At 59.4% G+C, this 18,217-nt stretch overlaps 10 protein-coding genes across 10 annotated transcripts; 5 read left to right on the forward strand and 5 right to left on the reverse strand.

Annotated features, from left to right (window-relative positions):
- Window positions 1-699: 699 nt before the first annotated feature.
- SDRG_05524 (hypothetical protein) lies at window positions 700-2,155 on the forward strand. The gene is made up of 4 exons (XM_008611243.1): window positions 700-1,304; window positions 1,359-1,487; window positions 1,539-1,661; window positions 1,709-2,155. Exons 1-4 carry the CDS (start codon window positions 764-766, stop codon window positions 1,960-1,962), a joined length of 1,047 nt encoding a protein of 348 aa, XP_008609465.1. The 5' UTR covers window positions 700-763; the 3' UTR covers window positions 1,963-2,155.
- SDRG_05525 (hypothetical protein) lies at window positions 2,056-2,615 on the reverse strand. The gene has a single exon (XM_008611244.1). The coding sequence runs from the start codon at window positions 2,556-2,558 to the stop codon at window positions 2,115-2,117; it is 444 nt and encodes a 147-aa protein (XP_008609466.1). The 5' UTR covers window positions 2,559-2,615; the 3' UTR covers window positions 2,056-2,114.
- Window positions 2,616-2,704: 89 nt separating this feature from the next.
- Window positions 2,705-3,772, forward strand: SDRG_05526 (hypothetical protein). The gene has a single exon (XM_008611245.1). It carries the CDS (start codon window positions 2,795-2,797, stop codon window positions 3,674-3,676), a length of 882 nt encoding a protein of 293 aa, XP_008609467.1. The 5' UTR covers window positions 2,705-2,794; the 3' UTR covers window positions 3,677-3,772.
- Window positions 3,773-3,788: 16 nt separating this feature from the next.
- On the reverse strand, window positions 3,789-7,565 carry SDRG_05527 (hypothetical protein). The gene is made up of 15 exons (XM_008611246.1): window positions 7,455-7,565; window positions 7,299-7,411; window positions 7,224-7,269; window positions 7,019-7,177; window positions 6,883-6,971; window positions 6,717-6,831; window positions 6,513-6,667; window positions 6,157-6,467; window positions 5,548-6,101; window positions 4,965-5,503; window positions 4,579-4,921; window positions 4,446-4,536; window positions 4,262-4,398; window positions 4,126-4,211; window positions 3,789-4,080 (listed from the first exon to the last, which is right to left on the reverse strand). The coding sequence occupies exons 1-15, from the start codon at window positions 7,557-7,559 to the stop codon at window positions 3,831-3,833; spliced, it is 3,093 nt and encodes a 1,030-aa protein (XP_008609468.1). The 5' UTR covers window positions 7,560-7,565; the 3' UTR covers window positions 3,789-3,830.
- Window positions 7,566-8,037: 472 nt separating this feature from the next.
- Window positions 8,038-9,288, forward strand: SDRG_05528 (hypothetical protein). Its single transcript, XM_008611247.1, has 9 exons — window positions 8,038-8,127; window positions 8,170-8,239; window positions 8,289-8,344; window positions 8,392-8,487; window positions 8,533-8,608; window positions 8,661-8,807; window positions 8,861-8,938; window positions 8,983-9,083; window positions 9,129-9,288. The coding sequence occupies exons 1-9, from the start codon at window positions 8,069-8,071 to the stop codon at window positions 9,232-9,234; spliced, it is 789 nt and encodes a 262-aa protein (XP_008609469.1). The 5' UTR covers window positions 8,038-8,068; the 3' UTR covers window positions 9,235-9,288.
- SDRG_05529 (hypothetical protein) lies at window positions 9,262-10,198 on the reverse strand (the record flags this gene model as incomplete). Its single annotated transcript, XM_008611248.1, has 4 exons — window positions 9,262-9,645; window positions 9,698-9,878; window positions 9,923-9,984; window positions 10,034-10,198. 4 exons carry the CDS (start codon window positions 10,196-10,198, stop codon window positions 9,262-9,264), a joined length of 792 nt encoding a protein of 263 aa, XP_008609470.1.
- A 366-nt stretch (window positions 10,199-10,564) lies between these two features.
- On the forward strand, window positions 10,565-12,472 carry SDRG_05530 (hypothetical protein). Its single transcript, XM_008611249.1, has one exon. The coding sequence runs from the start codon at window positions 10,585-10,587 to the stop codon at window positions 12,430-12,432; it is 1,848 nt and encodes a 615-aa protein (XP_008609471.1). The 5' UTR covers window positions 10,565-10,584; the 3' UTR covers window positions 12,433-12,472.
- Window positions 12,473-12,540: 68 nt separating this feature from the next.
- Window positions 12,541-14,422, reverse strand: SDRG_05531 (hypothetical protein). Its single transcript, XM_008611250.1, has one exon. The coding sequence runs from the start codon at window positions 14,334-14,336 to the stop codon at window positions 12,846-12,848; it is 1,491 nt and encodes a 496-aa protein (XP_008609472.1). The 5' UTR covers window positions 14,337-14,422; the 3' UTR covers window positions 12,541-12,845.
- A 559-nt stretch (window positions 14,423-14,981) lies between these two features.
- Window positions 14,982-16,496, reverse strand: SDRG_05532 (hypothetical protein; the record flags this gene model as incomplete). Its single annotated transcript, XM_008611251.1, has 5 exons — window positions 14,982-15,785; window positions 15,836-15,880; window positions 15,925-16,026; window positions 16,077-16,300; window positions 16,350-16,496. Coding segments are annotated over 5 exons (1,118 nt in total), but the record flags the coding sequence as incomplete, so codon positions are not given.
- Window positions 16,497-16,783: 287 nt separating this feature from the next.
- SDRG_05533 (hypothetical protein) lies at window positions 16,784-18,216 on the forward strand. Its single transcript, XM_008611252.1, has 5 exons — window positions 16,784-17,071; window positions 17,122-17,272; window positions 17,318-17,529; window positions 17,578-17,820; window positions 17,868-18,216. The coding sequence occupies exons 1-5, from the start codon at window positions 16,799-16,801 to the stop codon at window positions 18,093-18,095; spliced, it is 1,107 nt and encodes a 368-aa protein (XP_008609474.1). The 5' UTR covers window positions 16,784-16,798; the 3' UTR covers window positions 18,096-18,216.
- The last annotated feature ends 1 nt before the right edge of the window (window position 18,217 follows it).

Genomic DNA, 18,217 nt, shown 5'->3' on the forward strand with positions numbered 1-18,217 from the left:
TCGCGTGAAGGTCACGTTCCCAAGCAGCGCCATGACGAGCACAATTTGGAGCCAGAAAAGGCGCGTTTGGCACGGCTGCGGCGAACCTCCAACGACTTGCGTCCCTCCGCGAAGGCTTGGAGCGGGTCGGAAAAGTGTGGCGGACGCACACCAATGGTCTCGGCCACAGCGACCGCATGTCGGATGGTTGCCGCAAGCGCACGTGGTGAACGAGCTGCCGGAGGTTGACCCAGCTCGAGGCAAAGCCTTGTTGCGCCAATCTTTAACGCCGAGCTCAGAATGAGAAAGCGAAGCGGTGGCAAATTGCGCGTCATCCACGGTAGCGAGTACTCTTGGCGCATGTCGCCATAGAGGTTCATGGGAATCGGCAACTAAAACTGGACTAGGGAAATGCCCACGGCAAGGACAAAGCTCACAACGACGTATGTCACACCAGTTTGTTGAGTGTGAGCGCAAGTTGCTTCAGAACGGCTGGGGGGTTATTGGGTCCCGAGCGTCCGTTTCGATTTGGCGCCAAAACCCTGCGGGCCGTCGCTACACAAGTAATGGACCTGTCGTGTATTTAGTCGTAGCGATGGCCTTGGTTGTCGTCGGCTAGGTTCGGAGTCGACGCATTTCTCTCAAGTCCAGAATGCATCCGGATCCTATTATCCGGATGCGATCTTTGCCGGGATGGGATTGGTCGAAATCCCAGCGTGGTTTCACTTCAACGTGGGGCGGCTGTATCCGGATCGCCAAGAGCCATTTTCGGACCGGTGGCAAGATGGCCAAGAAAGCAAACAAGGGCAAGAAGGCTGGCGTGGCGACCGCGCCGTCGTCGCCCGTCAAGAAGGCAGCGCCCAAGTGCTCGAGCTACCCGTCGACGCCGGTCTCGACGTCCAAGACGTCGGCCTCTTCACCCTTGGCCTCGGACATTCCCGACGAGGTGCACCCGGTCGACGACTTGAGCATGGAGACAGTCGCGCCCAAGATTGAGCGCCGACTCTCGGCGCGCCCAGGCGCCGCGGACTTGGATCAGCAGAATATCATCCATACGCTGAGCATGGCGCCGCAGCTCCAAGCGTCGGCCAAGTTGCTCGAGCGCAATCTAAGTGCCAACTCGGTCAGCCACTTGCTCGAGAAGCGTCGGTCACTCCACGAGCTTGCGGATCAAGGCCTTGTCACGAACAGCTCCAAGGTGGCGCCGACGCTTCAGGCCAAGAGTGATCAGCTCAAGCGGCAGCTCACGGCCGACAAGCTGCACAAGCAAATCAACCGCCGGCCGTCCCAGAAGGAGCTCACGGAACAAGGCGTGCTAGACGACGGTACGCTGCATCCATGCCGCTTTACCACGACGTCTCTTCTCATTAAATGTGTAGGTCAAGTGGCTCCAAGCTTGCTTGCGACCGCCAAGAAGCTCGAGCGCGCGATGATCGAGAACCAAGTCGGCCACCTCCTCGAGACCCGTCCGGGTATGCAGGACATGTTGTCTCAAAACATTTGCTCGGGTTCGTACCATCCTTCGACGCGACACCGCCAATGTAATGTCGATTGTCTAGAGCCGCCGCAGGTCGCGAATGCCATCCAAGGCGTCATGCACTCCCTCGAACGCAACCTCAAGGCGGACCAGCTCTCGCGCAAGCTGCGCACGCGTCGGTCGTTTGAAGACCTCTCGGCCGGACGTACGATCCTCGCGTGAGCTTGCGTGCAGGCGCTAAGCGTCATGTAGAAGCGACCAAGCCGCGCAGCTCGTCGGTGCAAGAGAATGCTGCCCGTCGGTCGCGCTACACGCTTGCGCTCAAAGCTGCGTCTCGCATCGCTGCGGACAAGCTCATTTCGCCAGCAGAAAAAGGCTGTCTGAAGGACTGCATCCTCGCGGACGACCCGCGCGTCCTCAAGGCCATGACCGCGTACGAGGCCGACAAGGACGTTGAAGAGATGCTCGACTCGCTGTACCGTATTGCCAAAAAAGTGGCTCTTTGAGCACTTCGCCACATATAGCACATGAAGCGATGGCTGTGTGCACTCCTCCTTGCTCGCTCTTGTACAAGTTGGTGCTCCAATGTGGCAGAAGAGGTCGAAGGCGTCGGCGTGCAGTGGTCGAGGACGCAGTAGTAGGTAGTGTGTTGGTATTCTTATCGAAAGCATGGCAGCGACTCCATGTATTGGCGCACGCTGTGGCGGAAGAGCTTGCACTTGATGGGTTTGGTGCTCTTGGCGTCGTGCACCGGGTTCTTGGTCACGAGCTCGACATAGAGGTTGCCGTAGAGGTGCTGGAGGACGTCCTGGAGGTCGCCCGTGTTGTTGTCGCTCGTCAAGATGAAGCGCAGCCCCGACGCGGTCTCCAAATGATGACACGTGTACGTATCGGTCTTGAACGTCTTGAGCGACTGCGACGACGTCGTCGAGGCCGTCGGCGCCATCTTGCGCAGAAACTCCTTGAGCGAGAAAATGAGGCCGAACATGAGCCGCTTCTCTTCCTCGGCGTCGCTCAGCGTCATAGCGTCACTGCTGCGGTTCCACTCCTCGTAGAGGAGGCAGGCGCCAGCGCGGTTGAAGATGTACAGGTTGTAGATCATCGTCGTCGTCGTCGGTCGGGCTCTTGGCTGTCGAAATGGACGGCGTGTGCCCTCGCGATGCCATTGGACGATAATATTTTCGCGTAACCCAATCAAATCGCTGGAAAAAAAGAATTCGAAACTGCAGATTCGAGAGCTTCGAGAAAGGCGTGCTGACCGATTTCGCGAAGCTGCGGCAGGGCTGCTGCTGATCTATGGGCAAGACACGGACGTAGCTGCTCATTTTCCCAATCCCAATGTCCACCCCAAGCACATCTTCCGCGACAAGCCAGCTGGCCGCGATCGCCGGCCACATTGACCGCGCCACCGACATGGTGACCTCTCGTCTTGAGCACCAACGCTGCATTGCGGCCGCCACTCTGGCCGCTTCCAAATGGATCATGGCAACACACAAGGGCGGTGACCACTTGGAGCGCGTAAAGCAGTGTAAGCAGCGACTCGGTCAGTACCGTGCACGGGTGCTCGCGCAGTCGGAGCGGCTCACGCAGCTGCTCATGGAGCTTGACACCATCGAGAGCAACGGCGACGCGGCCATTCGCGCCGAGCGCAAGCGCAGCGTGCACCGAATCCAAGGTCTTTTGAAAGCGGCCGACGAGCTTTTGGTCAAGAGCGAGCGCCTTCTGGCGCTTGCCAACACTGTGTTGCTCGAGGCGCCGACTGCAGCTCCCTTGGTATCCGAGCCTGTGCAGCACGACAACGAGGACCACAACATGAAGCGCCTCCTCGATACGTTGCCCTTGTGGACGCCCAACGCTCATTTTGTCAACGCAGGCGATAGCGTCGTGCTGCGTGTCGACCTCGCCGGTGTCCACGACGACTCGATTGACGTCTCGGTCACGCCCGAGGGTCTCTTGCAGATCGCTGGGTACAAGTTCCCGACACCGCGTGACATTGCGTTCATGCACACGCACCGGTGGGCGTCGCGTCCGCGCTTTGGGAAGTTCGTCGTTACCCACGAGTGGCCGCGTCACGTCTTTGATGTGGCCAACCTCAGCTTCCGCCAGCTGCCGACAGGTGTGCTCGAAGTCGTGGCCGCTCGCCTTTCAACCCCAGCCTCGTACACCGTCCAGAGTGCAGCCACTCTTCCCATGGCCCGACTTGTCGCGGGCTTGGCCTAGCTCTAAACCCCGCGATTCCAATGTGCATATTTATCCTATGGCCAACCGCCCAACTACATAATTTGTGTTTCAAACAAAATCTACACTTTATCGAAACTACACGACTCAGTAAAGAGGATGCAAACAGTACATTACGTCAACTTTGCAAGTCGAGTTAGTAGAGCGCTGAGCGCTGGGCTTCCACAGTCACGTCGCTGCTGGCCGTCGAAAAGTCCGTGACCCGCGGCGCCTTGGTGTTATTGAACGACCCATACATGTGGTCGTAGCGCCGCTTGGCGTCAACCGAGACGGACGGTCGGGACGCCTTGAACGCCTTCTCCACGTGGCGTTGTAGAATGCGCGAGACGCCACCGACGGCCGCTGCCACGTCGTCCTTCTTGGGCGAAAAGCTCACGCTTTGGTCGCTAGCACTCGTCGTTGCAGTGTCTTTCCTAGTCTAGAGCACATACCTTTCGTCCTTGAGGTCCATTTCCCAGTCGTGTGTGGTGGACGGCAGCGTCTCGTGGACGGCCTCGAGCTGCGCTGCATACATAATCTAGTCACATAGGTTACGGCCTCACAACCTCTTGACACCAGCAGTGATACGGCTTGGAGGTCGGCGCCCGTGTAGAGCTCCGTGTGCTGGCTCACGACAGCAAGGTACGCTGCCGCTTCGGCCGTCACGTCCATCTTGTGCGCCACAGCTTTCAGAATGTCGAGTCGTTCGGCCATGGTCGGGAAACCTACAGGGCAGCTCGCCTACGACCCTTGCACATATGTATGTATCTACCGCAGTACAAGCTCTTGTCAAGACGACCGGGACGCAGCAGAGCCGGGTCGATCATGTCGGGTCGGCTCGTGGCAGCCAGCACGTACACGCCCTAGGCATGTTCCTACAGGATGCAATAGGGCAGACGCTGTACCAAGCGGGATTCGACACCATCCAGAAAGGTCAGTAGCTGGTTCACGACACGGTCCGTGACGCCCGTGTTGTCGGCGCCCCGCCGGGGCGCGATCGCGTCAAATTCATCGAGGAAGAGAACGCTGGGCGCGGCCGCGGCGGCCCGCGCAAAGAGGTCGCGCACCGCTTGCTCGCTGGCACCAATGTACTTGTTGAGCACTTCGGGGCCCTTGACGCTAATGAAATTGAGACCGCACTCGCTTGCGACGGCGTTGGCGAGCATCGTCTTGCCGCAACCGGGCGGACCGTACAGAAGAACGCCGGACGGAAGCTTGAGCGGCGCGGCCTTGTAGAGCTTCATGTACCTAAAACAAGAGGCATGAGCTCTCTCCCAAATCCACAACGTACTTGGTGGGCAGCTCCAGCGTCTCTTTGAGCATCGTGCGTACATCGTGGAGGCCGCCGACGTCGGCCCAGTGAATCGAGCTCTTGAAAAGGTCCACGCCACGGAGCGCCGCGGGCGTAAAGTCGGTGAGGCCGGCGAAAAACTCGAGCGGTGCGCCGGGCGGCCCGGTGCGCTGCTGAATCGCGTGCTGGTGCAACGCGCGCTCAACGACGTGGTGCAGATCCCGCGGACTAAACCCCTCGGTTTTATGGGCCGCGGTCTGAGCGTCAAGAGGCTCTTCGCTACCGTGTGGTCGTTTTTGGCGCCAAAGAGCGAGCAAGATGCGCTCCCGCGCCCCGACGTCCGGCAGCGCGAGCTCGATGGGTCGGTCAAAGAGACCGCACGTTCGCAAGTAGGGGTGGATGGCCGATGCATCGCGGGCTGTCGCCACGACAGCAACACTCTTCTTCGTACTGGCGTGCACGAGCTGCGCCGAGGACGGTGTCGCGAATCGCAGCTGATTTGCAAACGTGGTTTGAACCGACCGGACATGTTTGAGCAGCTATGTACACTGGTCAAGACCTTCTCGACAAGGGAAGAAGAGACCTCGGCGAGGTGCTCTGCGATGCGACGCGATTGGTCATTGACGCTCGAGCCGTCGTCGGCTTCGGGGGGCACGAGGGCGTCGAGGTCGTCGAGGAAAAGCACAGAAGGTGCAAAGTGGAGGGCCCGCGCAAACGCTTCTTGGAGCTTGGCTTTGACCGACTCCATCTTGAGCCCGCGGAGGTCGCGACATGCGATCGTTATCGTCGTACTCAAGACGTTTTGGGACGTGGAGGCGCGATGCGCAAGCAGCTTGAGCAGCGCCGACTTGCCGGCGCCCCGCGCCCCAAACAAGAGAACCGAGCCTGGTGGTGTTGGCGCACCGAGAAGCACCCGGGCCGCTGCGTGGGGACGGCACACGATCGGGTTGGTATGCGTCTCAATGGCCCGCAGAACCGCCTCGAGAGCCGGCCACACGAGCGGCAGAGGTTTCTCTACTGTCGCGGCGACAGGCACCGGGATCGGCGCGACTTGGATCAAAACGTCTTCGTTGCGCGGCGCATTGATGGCAGCGATCAGCGTATAGTCCATCACGGCACCCAGCGGCGCGTTCTTCTCTACATCCACGCCGCTTACGTCACCACCAGCATCAGTAAGATCGCGGCAGCGTACCCAATGGCTCGTTGCGCAGGCGCAGTGCGAGCGACACCCGCGTGTCGAGAAGCTGAAGTACCGTGCCCGCAGGCTCGAGCACGAGGTCGGTGGTCGCCGACCACCACGCAACGAGCGCATCGAGCCACTCATTCGCTTCGTACGGCACAGTCAGAACGACCTTGAGCGGCGTCAAAGGCGGGCACTTGAGTACACGAAGGCAAAGCCGCGTGACGGGTGCGAGGTCCAAGTTGGCCGCAAGCGCGTCCGACACGGCCACGTACTGCGGCACAACCGACGTGCTCACGCGCAGCCGCGCCACCACCACTGTCCTACGCCCCATCAAGTTAGTCGACACACGAGACAACGGAGCGTACGGTTTGTCAGCGCCAATGTCTTGCCAAATGGAGACGCAGCGGAGGCCCGACGAAGGACCGTCGAGCTGCGCGTACGTGGCCGGGTGCACGAGCACCTCGTCCGGCGCCAACTGCAGCACGACGGCAGTGCCATCCGACAATGCGGTTGCCAAGGGCTAGGCATATATACTGTGAGAACCGAGCAGATGCAAATGGAGTGCGTACTTGACGCGCCAGCGGCGGCGAGGCGTCGTAGTAAGCCGGTGTAGGGTCGTCCAAGACGGTGCGCGTCTTTGGGGCGATTGCAATTTCGCAGTTGGCCGACAGCCGCGCACAGGGTCTAGTTGGCGACATCGTTATGACAAGGGTTGGGGTACAAACGCCAGCGTACACGTCCGGTGGCAAGGTCACGAGCAGGTGGACAACCATGTGCTGCTGGATGCGCACCGGGATCTCCTGACCGTTCTGGACGACGCAGATCTGGTGCAGCATTGAAGTTAGTTTGGATGACCATTGGCGAGACGGACCTGGCGCAGCACTTCGCTTTCGAGGTGCCCAGCGTGCAGCTGGATGATTTCCCAGTCGTCCGCCGTGCACGGCTCCATGTGCACCATGGGCACTGTGGGCGTGAACGCAGCGACAGCAACGCTAATGCGCAGACCTGGCGATCGCTCCATCGCATCGGCCTACACGTCCTTGGTATACATGCATCGCGTTCGAGGTTGCTCGTACCAGGCCCAAGCATCGACCAAACTCCATTGGCACTTCCAACGCCTCGCTAGATCGACGAATTGTACAATAGATGACGCCAAATGCATAGCATACCTCTGGGAGAACTCGCCGACCCAGCCAACGTGGGCCATCATGGGCTCCGGCCCGTCGTGCCACGAGAGCTGTAGCACCGTTGCGCCGGCATTGGGCTACGCAAAACGTAAGTCGATGCCGCCAATCGCAAGCGCGTACGTTGGCGTGATGCAGGTGCGACCGGACGAACGCCTCGGGCAGCGCAATAAAGCAGGACGCGGCCGGTACCAACGCGGGCACGAGGAAGGCCGCTTGCATCATCATCTTGCGGTCGCAAACCAAATTCGGCCGAGATAAGGCCACGCGGGATGCTGATTGGCCGCCTGGTTGATGTCCGGATACGCTGTCTAGTCGACAGAAGAAGATTAGAAATCGCAGTTTGGCGCCATCTCGCCTTTGTCGTTCGTGCGAGCGCCTGCCCAAGCGCGTCGCAAGGTCCTTACTCACCATGGCTTGCGGTGAATGAAGGCAGCGCTGCTCGCTTGCAGAGAGGGCTTCGCAAGTCCACTGGACGCGTCCAGCCGTTGGTGTACACAGAACGTACGCAATGGCTTGCTCGTCTGGACAAAGCAGCAGACTAGGAAGCTCAAGCTTATAGTATTGAGTGTGTTGTTGCATCTCACCGCCTTGTTGGCTGCCCAGAGCACAAGCCGGACTTGCTTCAGCAAGCAGGTATTCAAACAAAGAGTACCTCTATAAATGCATACCTGTTTGAAATGCATATTGCAGTATCCTCTCAGACTTGTTGACAAGCATTGGCCAACATCAGCATCATGAGCGACTCGGAAGACTACGACGACTACTTTAACGCTGCCTTGTTCCTCAACGAAAAGCACGCGTTTTGTCCGACTGGTCTATACTAACAGAATGATAGCTACACCAACACGGAGTATGTCTTCAACGACGGCATCGCGCAAAATCTCCTGAGCTCCAAGGCCGCGTCGGTGCGACCGACGATCACTCCGACACTCGCTACATATTGTATGCACGTAGACCGACCACGATCTCACGGGTCAAGTTGTGTGGCCTGTCTCGATTCTCCTCTCCTGGTACAATGGCCTTGCAGCGCGATCTCGTTGTCGAAACAGCGCACTAGGTTTGTGGCGGCCAACAACGAGCTTTTCCGCGGCAAGAACGTACTTGAAGTGGGCGCTGGCGCTGGCCTCGCGGGCTTTGTAGCGTCTCAATTTGCGTACGTTGATCTCTGTCCAAGTGCATGTCGCTCATGGGATCCTAGCGCGCACACGGCCATTACGGACGGCAACGACGTTGTCCTCCGGCTCCTCACGCGCAACGTCGAGCACACGCAGGCGGTACTACGTCGCCCGTACATAGGTAATGACCAATACCTGTGCATCTGTGTAGAACTGCAGCATCCACAAGCTGTTGTGGGGCGAAGAAGACAGCGTTGTCGCCTTCACGCAGGCTTTTGCCCACCCGATTGACATTGTCTTGGGCGCCGACGTGGTGTGCTGGCCCAACCTCGTGCTGCCGCTGCTCCGTACCATCAAGGTACACCGATCGATACCTCTTGTCTCGGCTCGCATTCCTCATTTTGAACGTAGTACCTGATGCACCAGACGCCCGACATGTTTGCGACCGTCTTTTACTGCGGGTTTGTCTGCCGCGCCACGAGCACGCGCGTACGTCTCGCTGCAAAATCAAAGGTCGAAATAGCATGTACTAGGACTTGCTCTTCGCCCAAGCCAAGGAGATGGGGTTTCGCCTCTGGACGGTCGACCACGACACATTTTTGCCCACGCCGCGGCCCGAGAACGTCCTCTCCGTGTACGCTAGCATTGTGTTCATATCGGCATATTTAGTTGCATCTAGGAAGGAGCTCTTCTTGCTCGGGTTTCGCCTCGACACGACGTCGCCCGCGGCGACAGAGCCCGTGGCGTTTCTCGACGACTTGGAAAACCTCCAAACCGCATGCTAGTCGTAGTCTTTATAGAATCGACGACGTTTACACCACTTGGTGCGCCAAGAGCGACGTGGTCTCGTCGTCGGTGGCGAGGGCATCGATGTACGACCGGACGCGATAGCTCACAAAGATGACAAGCCCAACGCTGGCGGCGGCGGCCACGAGCACGAGCGTCGTTTGCGCCGCGTGCGACTCGGGCGAGTGCACTTGGGGATCGGCAATGAGAATCGCCGACATCTTGGTCGTCGAGTGGCCGAGGAGGACGCTGAGGTAGGATTCGGCGCCGCCAATGAGAAGCGTCGAGAGCGCAAAGGTCCAAAACGACACGTTGAGAATGCTCAGCCCGTAGTTTTTGAGTGCAATCGGAAGGTACGCGAGCTGGATGAGCACGGCGAATTGGATTTCGTGGTGCTCGATAAGGAGTGCCTACAACAGCATCGAACAACTCGGTGGAATTTGCAGCACAATCACTAAGTACCCAAGCGCGAAACATGGGTCGACCGCCATCGAGGTGGGCGCGGACGCGGTCTTGGATGAGGTAGCGCCCGATACCAAAGGCCGTGATCGAGCCAAGGAACTTGCCAGCGATCGCGACCACGGCGCCCCAGCCGACGCCAAACGTGTAGCCAGCAAACAAATCAAAGATCGTCGACGGGCAGCTAGAGGCACATTAGCGCTCCAACAGCGATGACCGCTGCTGTACCAAATGACGATGCAAAGTGCATAGACGAGCGTAAAGGCAAACCGACCGAGGGCTTCGTGCGTCTACACAGAGAGCGGCGATAGGCGAACACTGCGTCAAGGAGCGCTGTACCTGGAGCCAACTGGCCGTGTCATGCCACGACGCCCGCGGCAGGGTGCAGTAGATGATGATGGCGACGACGAGGCCGAGGAAGCCTAGGGTGATGACGACGACCGTGCGCGTCTTGCGCGCCGGCGCGGGCTCTGCGTGGAGGGTTGGCTCGCAGCCTGCTTGCATGCTCGTGGCTGTGGGTCGTAGAGGTGTGTCACGACGCTGACCAGCTTTAACCCACAGGCCAATCAGACGCGAGAAAAAGTGGCCAATCAAACGCCGGTGCGTTTCATGACGTCACGTCAGCCCAATCGGCAATCGGCGGTCGCGGCAAGGGCGCTGCCACGTCACGACTCTACAAGTCATGCCCGAAACCTGCGCTCGCGTTGCACGGGTAGCGAAAGTGTGCATGTACAATTTGTAGTAGATGATGTACGGTGTTTAGGGTTATAGCGTCAGCCACGTAACTAGTTGTTTGTCCAGCGAAGACCGCCATACGAAACAACGTAACGACGAGTTGTGCGTTTTGGTGCCAACATTCACTTTACGACACTCGACACGGAAAGGCGCCGATGGACAAGTCACACCTCGGTGACCTCTGGCTCATTGCTGCCGCGCGCCACCCGATCCTGTGGCTCGCGGTGCTCAAGCACATCCTGTCGATCGTCTTCCTCGTCGCCTGCACGGCCATCATGCTCAAAGCCACGCCCAGCGAAGAGATCCTCGCCGGTATATACATGGCCAAGTCGGCGAGCCCGCTCGTCTTTGGCACATTTGCACTTCTTAATGCACTCGCGCTCGCCGCGATGCTCCAGCCTCGCAAGTCGGCCAAAGTCGCGGGGCCAACGATCGCCCACCTGCGCCGGTCGCGTACCCGCCGCTTCTTTTCCCACGACGTGACGCTCATGGCCTTTCAAACGATCGAGACAACGATCCAAGTGCTCCAGGCGTACCGTCTCAGCCTCTACTGCGTCGACATTTCCATTGCGACAGCGTATGCGCTCGTCATAAGCGTCGCCTGCCTCGGGATCCCGTGGCTCTTTTTCTCGACCCACAGCTTTGTGAAAACGACGTTGGTCCTCTTCTTCAACAGCTTTGTGAGCTTTGTCTTGACAATCGGGTTCGCACTGACTCGGTTCCTGCCGCCGCTGCTCACTGCGCACTTCCACGACAAACGCACCGAGTACTCGCTTCTCTGGATGACGCGGTATTTGTCACTGACGCGCTTTATGTTTCCCATCTCGGCCATGGAGCTCGTCGCCAAGTCGATTCTATTGGCGTCAAGCCTCGTCAACTTGCGCCGACTTGTCGCTCACGTCCGTCGTACAACGGCATTGCGCAGGGGCTCCGTCATGTCGTTATCTGGTCTCTCGATGCGCAAAACCTCGTTCGTCGCCCTCGTTCAAGTCAAGCGGACGCTCCGCTTTCGCCGGCAACGCGCGCAGCAAGTGTTTTTTGTCGCGCAGCAGCTCGTGGGCGCAGCGATTTTGAGCAATGTCCTGTACATTCACGCTGTGCGGCCTCGCTGCCCGCACGGCTGCGCCCTCGAGACAGCGCCATGGTTTCAAGCCCAGTGCACCTGCCGGTACCTCGTGATCAACTGCAAGGACGGCCATAACCACGAAGCCTCGTCCCTCCTCTCGACACGCACGTGGGGCGCCGACCTCTTTATGCTGCACTTTGTCCAGTGCCCACTGCCAAACGGTATTGACGTGGGTACGTTGGCGCCGTTTCCGTCACTTTTTGGCCTTGTGCTTGAGAGCTCCCACCTCACAAATTGGTTGTTTAACGGGTCGTTCTGGCCAGCATCGCTCTTGCTGCTCGAGTCGCGCTACTCGAATCTGTCGCTCGTTCCAGAGGTATTTTATACTCTGCCGCCGCGACTGCAAGTGTTGACGCTGCGCGGGAATCACGTGCGCCACCTCCCCGAGACTCTAGTATCCCATTGGCAGTCAGTGTCGATGTTGCTCTTGTCCGAGACGTACCTCTCGAGTGTGCCAGAGTCCTTTTTGCAGCTAGACCGCTTGGAGCGACTCGACTTGGGCTCGAATCGATTTACGACTATCCCAACAGCATGGGCGACCGCACTGCCGGCGTTAACCCGCCTCGAGATGGCCAACAACAACATTACCGAGTTCCCGACCAACCTGCTGCAGTCCAAGCCCGAGATGCTTGTCGATCTGAGCAACACGCACATCGACAGCGTACCACCGAGTTTGCAAGCCGACGTAGCGTCGCGCCGAGTGCTTCTCGATGGTACACCGTACTGCGCGTCGACAAGCGCTGCAGGTTGCGCCAGCGTCTGCGCTACCACATGCTCCACTTTGCAGTGGGGCGACAATGTGTGTCATGTTGGCTGCAACGAACCAAGCGCGTGCGGTGGCGACGGTGGCGACTGTAGTGCTCTTGTATCGACCTAGTCGTTTCTATACAGTCGGTATTCCTCCTTGATGACTTGAGGTACTTCCAACACCCTTCCGTGACTCGATACAAACACTGCAGTGACATCGCGCAAGATACCAAATGAGGAATCTAAACGACGTGTCTCATAGTTAGTATGTACTGCAGTCGGTAGCAGTGAGCCAGCCATGGCAGGGAGAGCAGCTGCCGTGAGCCCGCTATACTTCTAGTGCAGGTCATGGCTTTTCCGGCGCACCATTTTGCGATGCCTGTCGCTCGCAACCTTATGCTCACGATGATCATGCCCGCGCGAGTCAATCTCAAAACCATTGAGTTGAGTCGACGACATACAACACAGTCCTCACGGCCACCGATGAAGAGCACTCTATTGAAATGTATGGACCGAGAGGCGATAGATAAAGAAAGGGCGTCGTTATAGCGCGTACACCCTTTGCTGATTGGTCGTCGTCGGTGCCTGGGCGCGGGCCTCTTGGCGCTGTCGCAGGCGCTCGGCCATGATGGCTTTCGCCAGAATCTTCTTAGCCTCGGCGTCGTCGACAGCGTTCTCGCCGTACGAGATTTGGTTCAAGTGCGGGCACCCGAGGCGGCCGATCGACGTGCCGAGGAGCTGGATGCCGTGGCCCGTGAGGTAGTTCATTTCGAGGCCGAGGAAGCGCAGTTCGCGCATCTTTCGGCTCTCAATCGCCCGCAGCAGATGCACAATGCTCGAGTCGGTGAGCGTGTTGCCGCCGAGGCACAGCTCCATGAGCCGGCCGGCGCACCCTGTCTCGATCGCGGCGCAGAGCTGGTGCACGCCGCGCTCGCCGATAAAGTTGCGCCGGAGATCCAGGTGCGTGAGGTTTGGACACACGCGGGAGGTGAGCAGCTCGGCGAGCTTGAAGACGCCATAGTCGCCAAAGCTGTTGCCGGGCAAGCAGAGCTCCTTGAGACGCGGGAGGACGCCGGTGGTGAGGCAGTTGAGGAGCACGTCGGCCTCGCCGTTGGCTTGTTCGTTTGTAAAGAGACACACAAGCGAGAGGCGGGACAGCGACGCAAACTGCCGCGTCGAGAGGAGCGTTGCGAGCAGCGACACGATCTGCTCGTGGTCGTCGTGCGTCACAACAAAGCGCTGCGGGCAGTTTTTAGCAAACATGGACCGGCGGCCAAAGGTTACGCCGGCCGCGAGCGAGTAAATCTCGAGTTCTTCGAGAGCTGTGCACTTTTCAAGTACGTGCCGGCCGTATAGAAGCGCGAGGCGACTCGCGTTGCAGCTCAAGTGGAGGCTGTAGACGTACTTGGGCGCTTGGACCGCGGCGCTTCGGCACACACCGCGGCAGCGCAGCGTGTCCTTCCCGCCCACAAAGCGCCAAATGATCTTGTTGATGTCTTCATGGCCGTCAAAGAGGAGGCAGCTCGAAGCCATCTGGTGATGGGTCGACGGCGGTACAAACGTCGCCGTGAACGGCCGCATCGGTTTCGACTCCTCGAGTTCGGCCTCGCGGCTCTCGGAGCGGCCACGCTTGCGGATACCGCGGTTGACAATCGCAGTCGTGAGCGCCTGGACGCGCCGCGGTAAGCTCTGCAAGTTGGCGTACTCGAGGAACGTGGCCGACTGGATGTACAGGTACGTCTCGAGCTTGCGCGCGAGGATCCAGACTGCGTTCTCGCCCTGCGGCGTACCCGGCGCGACGATGCCAGCGCCATTCGTTGCGGCGAGGAGCGATGCAATCTTGTCCATGACGGGCACGCGGCCAGGCAGGTCCGTCGGTTGCTGCCACGTGAGCGGCCGCGGCAAGGTCGCGCGGAAGAGCGCATTGTTGGGCTGGACCCTCCGCGCCGCCGGCTGGATCTGGGGCATCGTGGCGCGGCCTATCCTGCCATCGGCCGGCGCTCCATGGAGGTAGTAGTTTGGCTGGTCGTTCATGCTGCCCGACTGGTGGACAACCCAAATGCGACTCGCCGCTCCTGCTCGCGAGCAAAGAAACACGGCCGCGCGTGTCTTTGTACAGCATACAAACCTGCAAATGGTTTGCAACCTCTCACACCTGATATATCGAGGACGCCGAATTCGGAAACAGAAACCGCGTGGCATGAGGTGATCGCGCCACAGGTATAGCACATCCCCTGCCACTTGCAGTGCACATTCTTGGGTGACGGCGAACCATAGAGTCGCGACGTTGTCCCTTCGTTTCATTCTCCGCAAAGTACATTCGAGCGCCGCTTCATTGCATTTCAAATATAAAGTATCGCAAGTTTACTTTTCTATACGCAAGAGGCCAGCGGAGGCTTCACGTGGTCAGCACCAGCAGGCGAGGAAGCAACGTCCTTCTCAGCTCGCAGAATGTAGAAGATGTCCTTTCAGTCCGTGGACTGGACGCCTCAACGACCGAGGATACCAGGTAAGGTTGCTGCGCACCAAGCGCCTTCTTCGCTAGTAACGTGCCATCTCGCAACCTCCATTTTACGGAGAAGGGCGAAGAAGGCGCGAGCCAGGATTACTACCTCGCTGCATGGACCATGCGAGCGCCTCGACGCGACTGGCCTCGACTGCGATGGCGACGCCTTGTGATCACTGTTTGCATAATGATGACATGAGTCACAGAGGCAGATGCTGCGAGGTACGGCAGCTGGCACGTCGTGCGACGCTGGCTATACCGCACAGCTCACAGCGCATGCCTCGCGCAATGCGCGACATCGCCTTGAAGAATCGTAAAGTAGCCAAGGACAAGTTGTCTTGTCCGTGAAGAGACACTAATGCGATCGCAGCGTCTTGCTATGGGATGTCGTCGAGCGCGGCGTCGTCCAAAATGACTTGCTGGATCACGTGATCGCCAAACGGGATACGAACGACCGAGTCGCCGCGCAGCACTTGGATCAACCCGTGCTCTTCGAGCACCTTGCGCGTGTTGCGCATGGCCGCAGGCGTCGCGAGCAGTTGCTTGCAGCAGTGCGTCTCCCACTGCTTGTACGAGAGCTTCTGGCCCTTGAGCTGCTCGGTGCCGAGGTACCGTAGCATCGCAAGGTCGGACGGCGTGAGGCTCTCGAGGATGTACTGAATGCCGCTCACGGCGTGCTTGTCGTCCCGACCCATCGCGCCGCTCCAGCCGGTCACGAGGACCTCGCTCGTGTACGGCGCCATCGTGTTGACCGTGTGCTCGAGCCACCCAAACCGCTTGGCCTCAGACTCGTCCCAGAGCGACGCAGCGTTCACGTGGTCGACGCTTGCGACCAAGTGGATCTGCGAACACTGTGCGAGGAGGCTCCAAGCCTTTTGCGTGTCGCTCGAGCGCAGCGCCGACCCGTCGATCGAGTGCACCACGATGCAGATTTGCTTGGACCGGTGCAAGGCGAGGAGCCGTGCGAGCTCGACACACTAGGAATGAGAGCGGTAGTATGCATTCCTCGGCCAGTTCGTTGCAAAACCTGTTCTTCGAGAGATCGACCGCCAGAGATCTTCTTCTTGAAGAGCTACCACATGTGCAGTGAGGCAACGAGTAAGTGATGCGTCGCACCTTGTCAAAGAGGAAGGCGACGACGAAGCGCATCGAGACCGACGGCAGGTACCCATGCACATGCATGACGTGCTCGTCTGCGCCAACGAGGCAGCCAAAGGCCTACGCGGATACTACAGCTGGGCTCGACAGTGCATACGTTGGCGGCCTACCTGAAGAAGCTGGACCTTGGAGCCAAAGCCCGTGAAGAGGAGGTTGAAGCCGGCCGCGAGCTGGTTACGCCACGTTGGAAAATGCTGCGCTTCGTACTCGGCGAGGATCGCGGCCGACACGTCCTCGTCGTGGGTCTTGTCCCACTTGACGAGCTCGCGGTGCACTTCGGCGGCGCCGAGCAGCTGGAGGCCCGAGATCTTCTTGTCCTCTTTCGACCGCTTGCCTAGGATGGCGACGTGACGCCAACGCATGCTGCGCCATGACGGCCGTACGGAACTTGCGCGACGAGAAGTAGTCCTTCGCCTGCTGGTTGCCCATGATGATGCACTTGTCGTCGTCGTCCAGCGCGCCGTCGTCATCGCTGAGGCCCCGCGGCGCCTCCTTGGTCGCAACACGCTTCGTGGATCGGGGTGGCATCCTGGTCTGCGATTGGTCCAGCATTTTTCCTGAATGGTGTACAGTTGATTTTTGAATAGTGTTAGAATTGCCGCCTCGAGCCGACGTGCTTGCGTCGCGAATGAACAGTACTGTGGACAAGACGCGCACATACGATCACCTGTGCATTGTGTGCAAGGCACAGGTATACGATCGCGTGCTACTGGTATCGCCCTCGTTACATGCACCGTCTTGACAACAGTATATCATGCACATTAAATAGTGTGTTGGGAAAGCAACGACGACGCATGTCAGTTGTCAACAAGTGGATCACCGTAACGAAGAGATGCCCATGCTGCGCATGATCCCAGGCCCGACGTCCATGTCCCTCGCCGTGCGCCAAGCGTATGCGGAAGAGGTTGGCTCGCCCGACGTCGAAGTCGATGAGTTCTTCGCCGACTACTTTGCGCTCGAGGCGCGCTTCAAGGAGCTCCTCGGCTTCTCTGGTTCGATCGTACTCGGGTCGGGCGAAGGCATGGCGTGCCTCTGGGGCGCGCTCAACAGCGTGCTTTTGCCTGGCGACACGGTGCTCTGCGTCGTCAACGGTATCTTTGGCGAGGTAGTCTTTTTGCTGTGACCCGATGCACATCTCCACGATGATCCTTGCAGGGCTTTGCGGCCATGGCGCGTGACATGCAGGCGACCGTCGTGACCGTCGAATGCGACTGGACCACGGGCATTGACACAGCCAAGGTCATTGCTGCGATTCAAGCGCACAACCCGCGCCTTGTGACGCTCGTGCACTGCGAGACGCCGTCGGGTGGGTCCATGAGATTGCGTCTCCGAGCTTATTGTTAGTATGCAGGGATCGTCAACCCGCTGCATGGCATTGGCCACGCGATCCGCGAGCATACGACGGACGGTCTCTTCCTCGTCGACTTTGTGTCGAGTGCGTTTGGCGTCCCGCTCGCGGTCGACGACGAAGCGATCGATTTGGGCCTCTTTGCGCCGCAAAAGGTCCTCTCGGGCCCCGCCGCGCTCGCGTGCACGACCGTCTCGGACAAGGCCTGGACCCGCGTACGTAGTAGACGCAAACGACATCAGGAGCTTCCTCTCGACGAGTAGATCCGCGCCAAAAAGTACCAGGGCTACGACGCGCTCTTGCCGTTCGACGGGCTCTCGCCGGCGGCGCCGCTGCTTCTGCCGTACACGCACAACTGGCCGGCCATCCGCGCCACGATCGCTGCCTGCAACGAGATCGAGACCGAAGGGCCGTCGGCGGTCATCGAACGCCACGCGCGCGTCGCGCAGTTTTGCCGGGACGAGGCCACGCGCATGGGCCTCGAACTCTACTGCGCCGACGAGACGGTGCACTCATCGCATTGGCCACCACGTGCTTATCGCGCTCACTGTAGCATGCGTCGCCTACCGTGACGGCGCTCAAGGTCCCGACGCACCGTATTTCCTGGCCCGACTTGCAAAAGGCGCTCAAGGCCCAAGGCCTCATCTGCGGCGGCTCGTACGGCTCGCTCTACGGCAATGTGTTTCGCATTGGCCACATGGGCTCGCAGGCGCACGAGGCGCTCGTCCAGGACGCCCTCGCGATCGTCGCGCGCGTGCTCACCGCCCACCCCGCCGCGTAGTCGCTTGTAGTCCTTGTAGCCTCCATACTCTATAGACTCGGTAACAGAGGCGGCCCGTCGAACCTGTGCTCTCTACCGACGCTTGCGCTGTCTTTGGCGTTGCGGCGATGGTGGCCATTACA

The sequence above is a fragment of the Saprolegnia diclina genome, assembly GCF_000281045.1.
Source record: "Saprolegnia diclina VS20 unplaced genomic scaffold supercont1.14, whole genome shotgun sequence".
NCBI lineage: Eukaryota > Oomycota > Saprolegniomycetes > Saprolegniales > Saprolegniaceae > Saprolegnia > Saprolegnia diclina.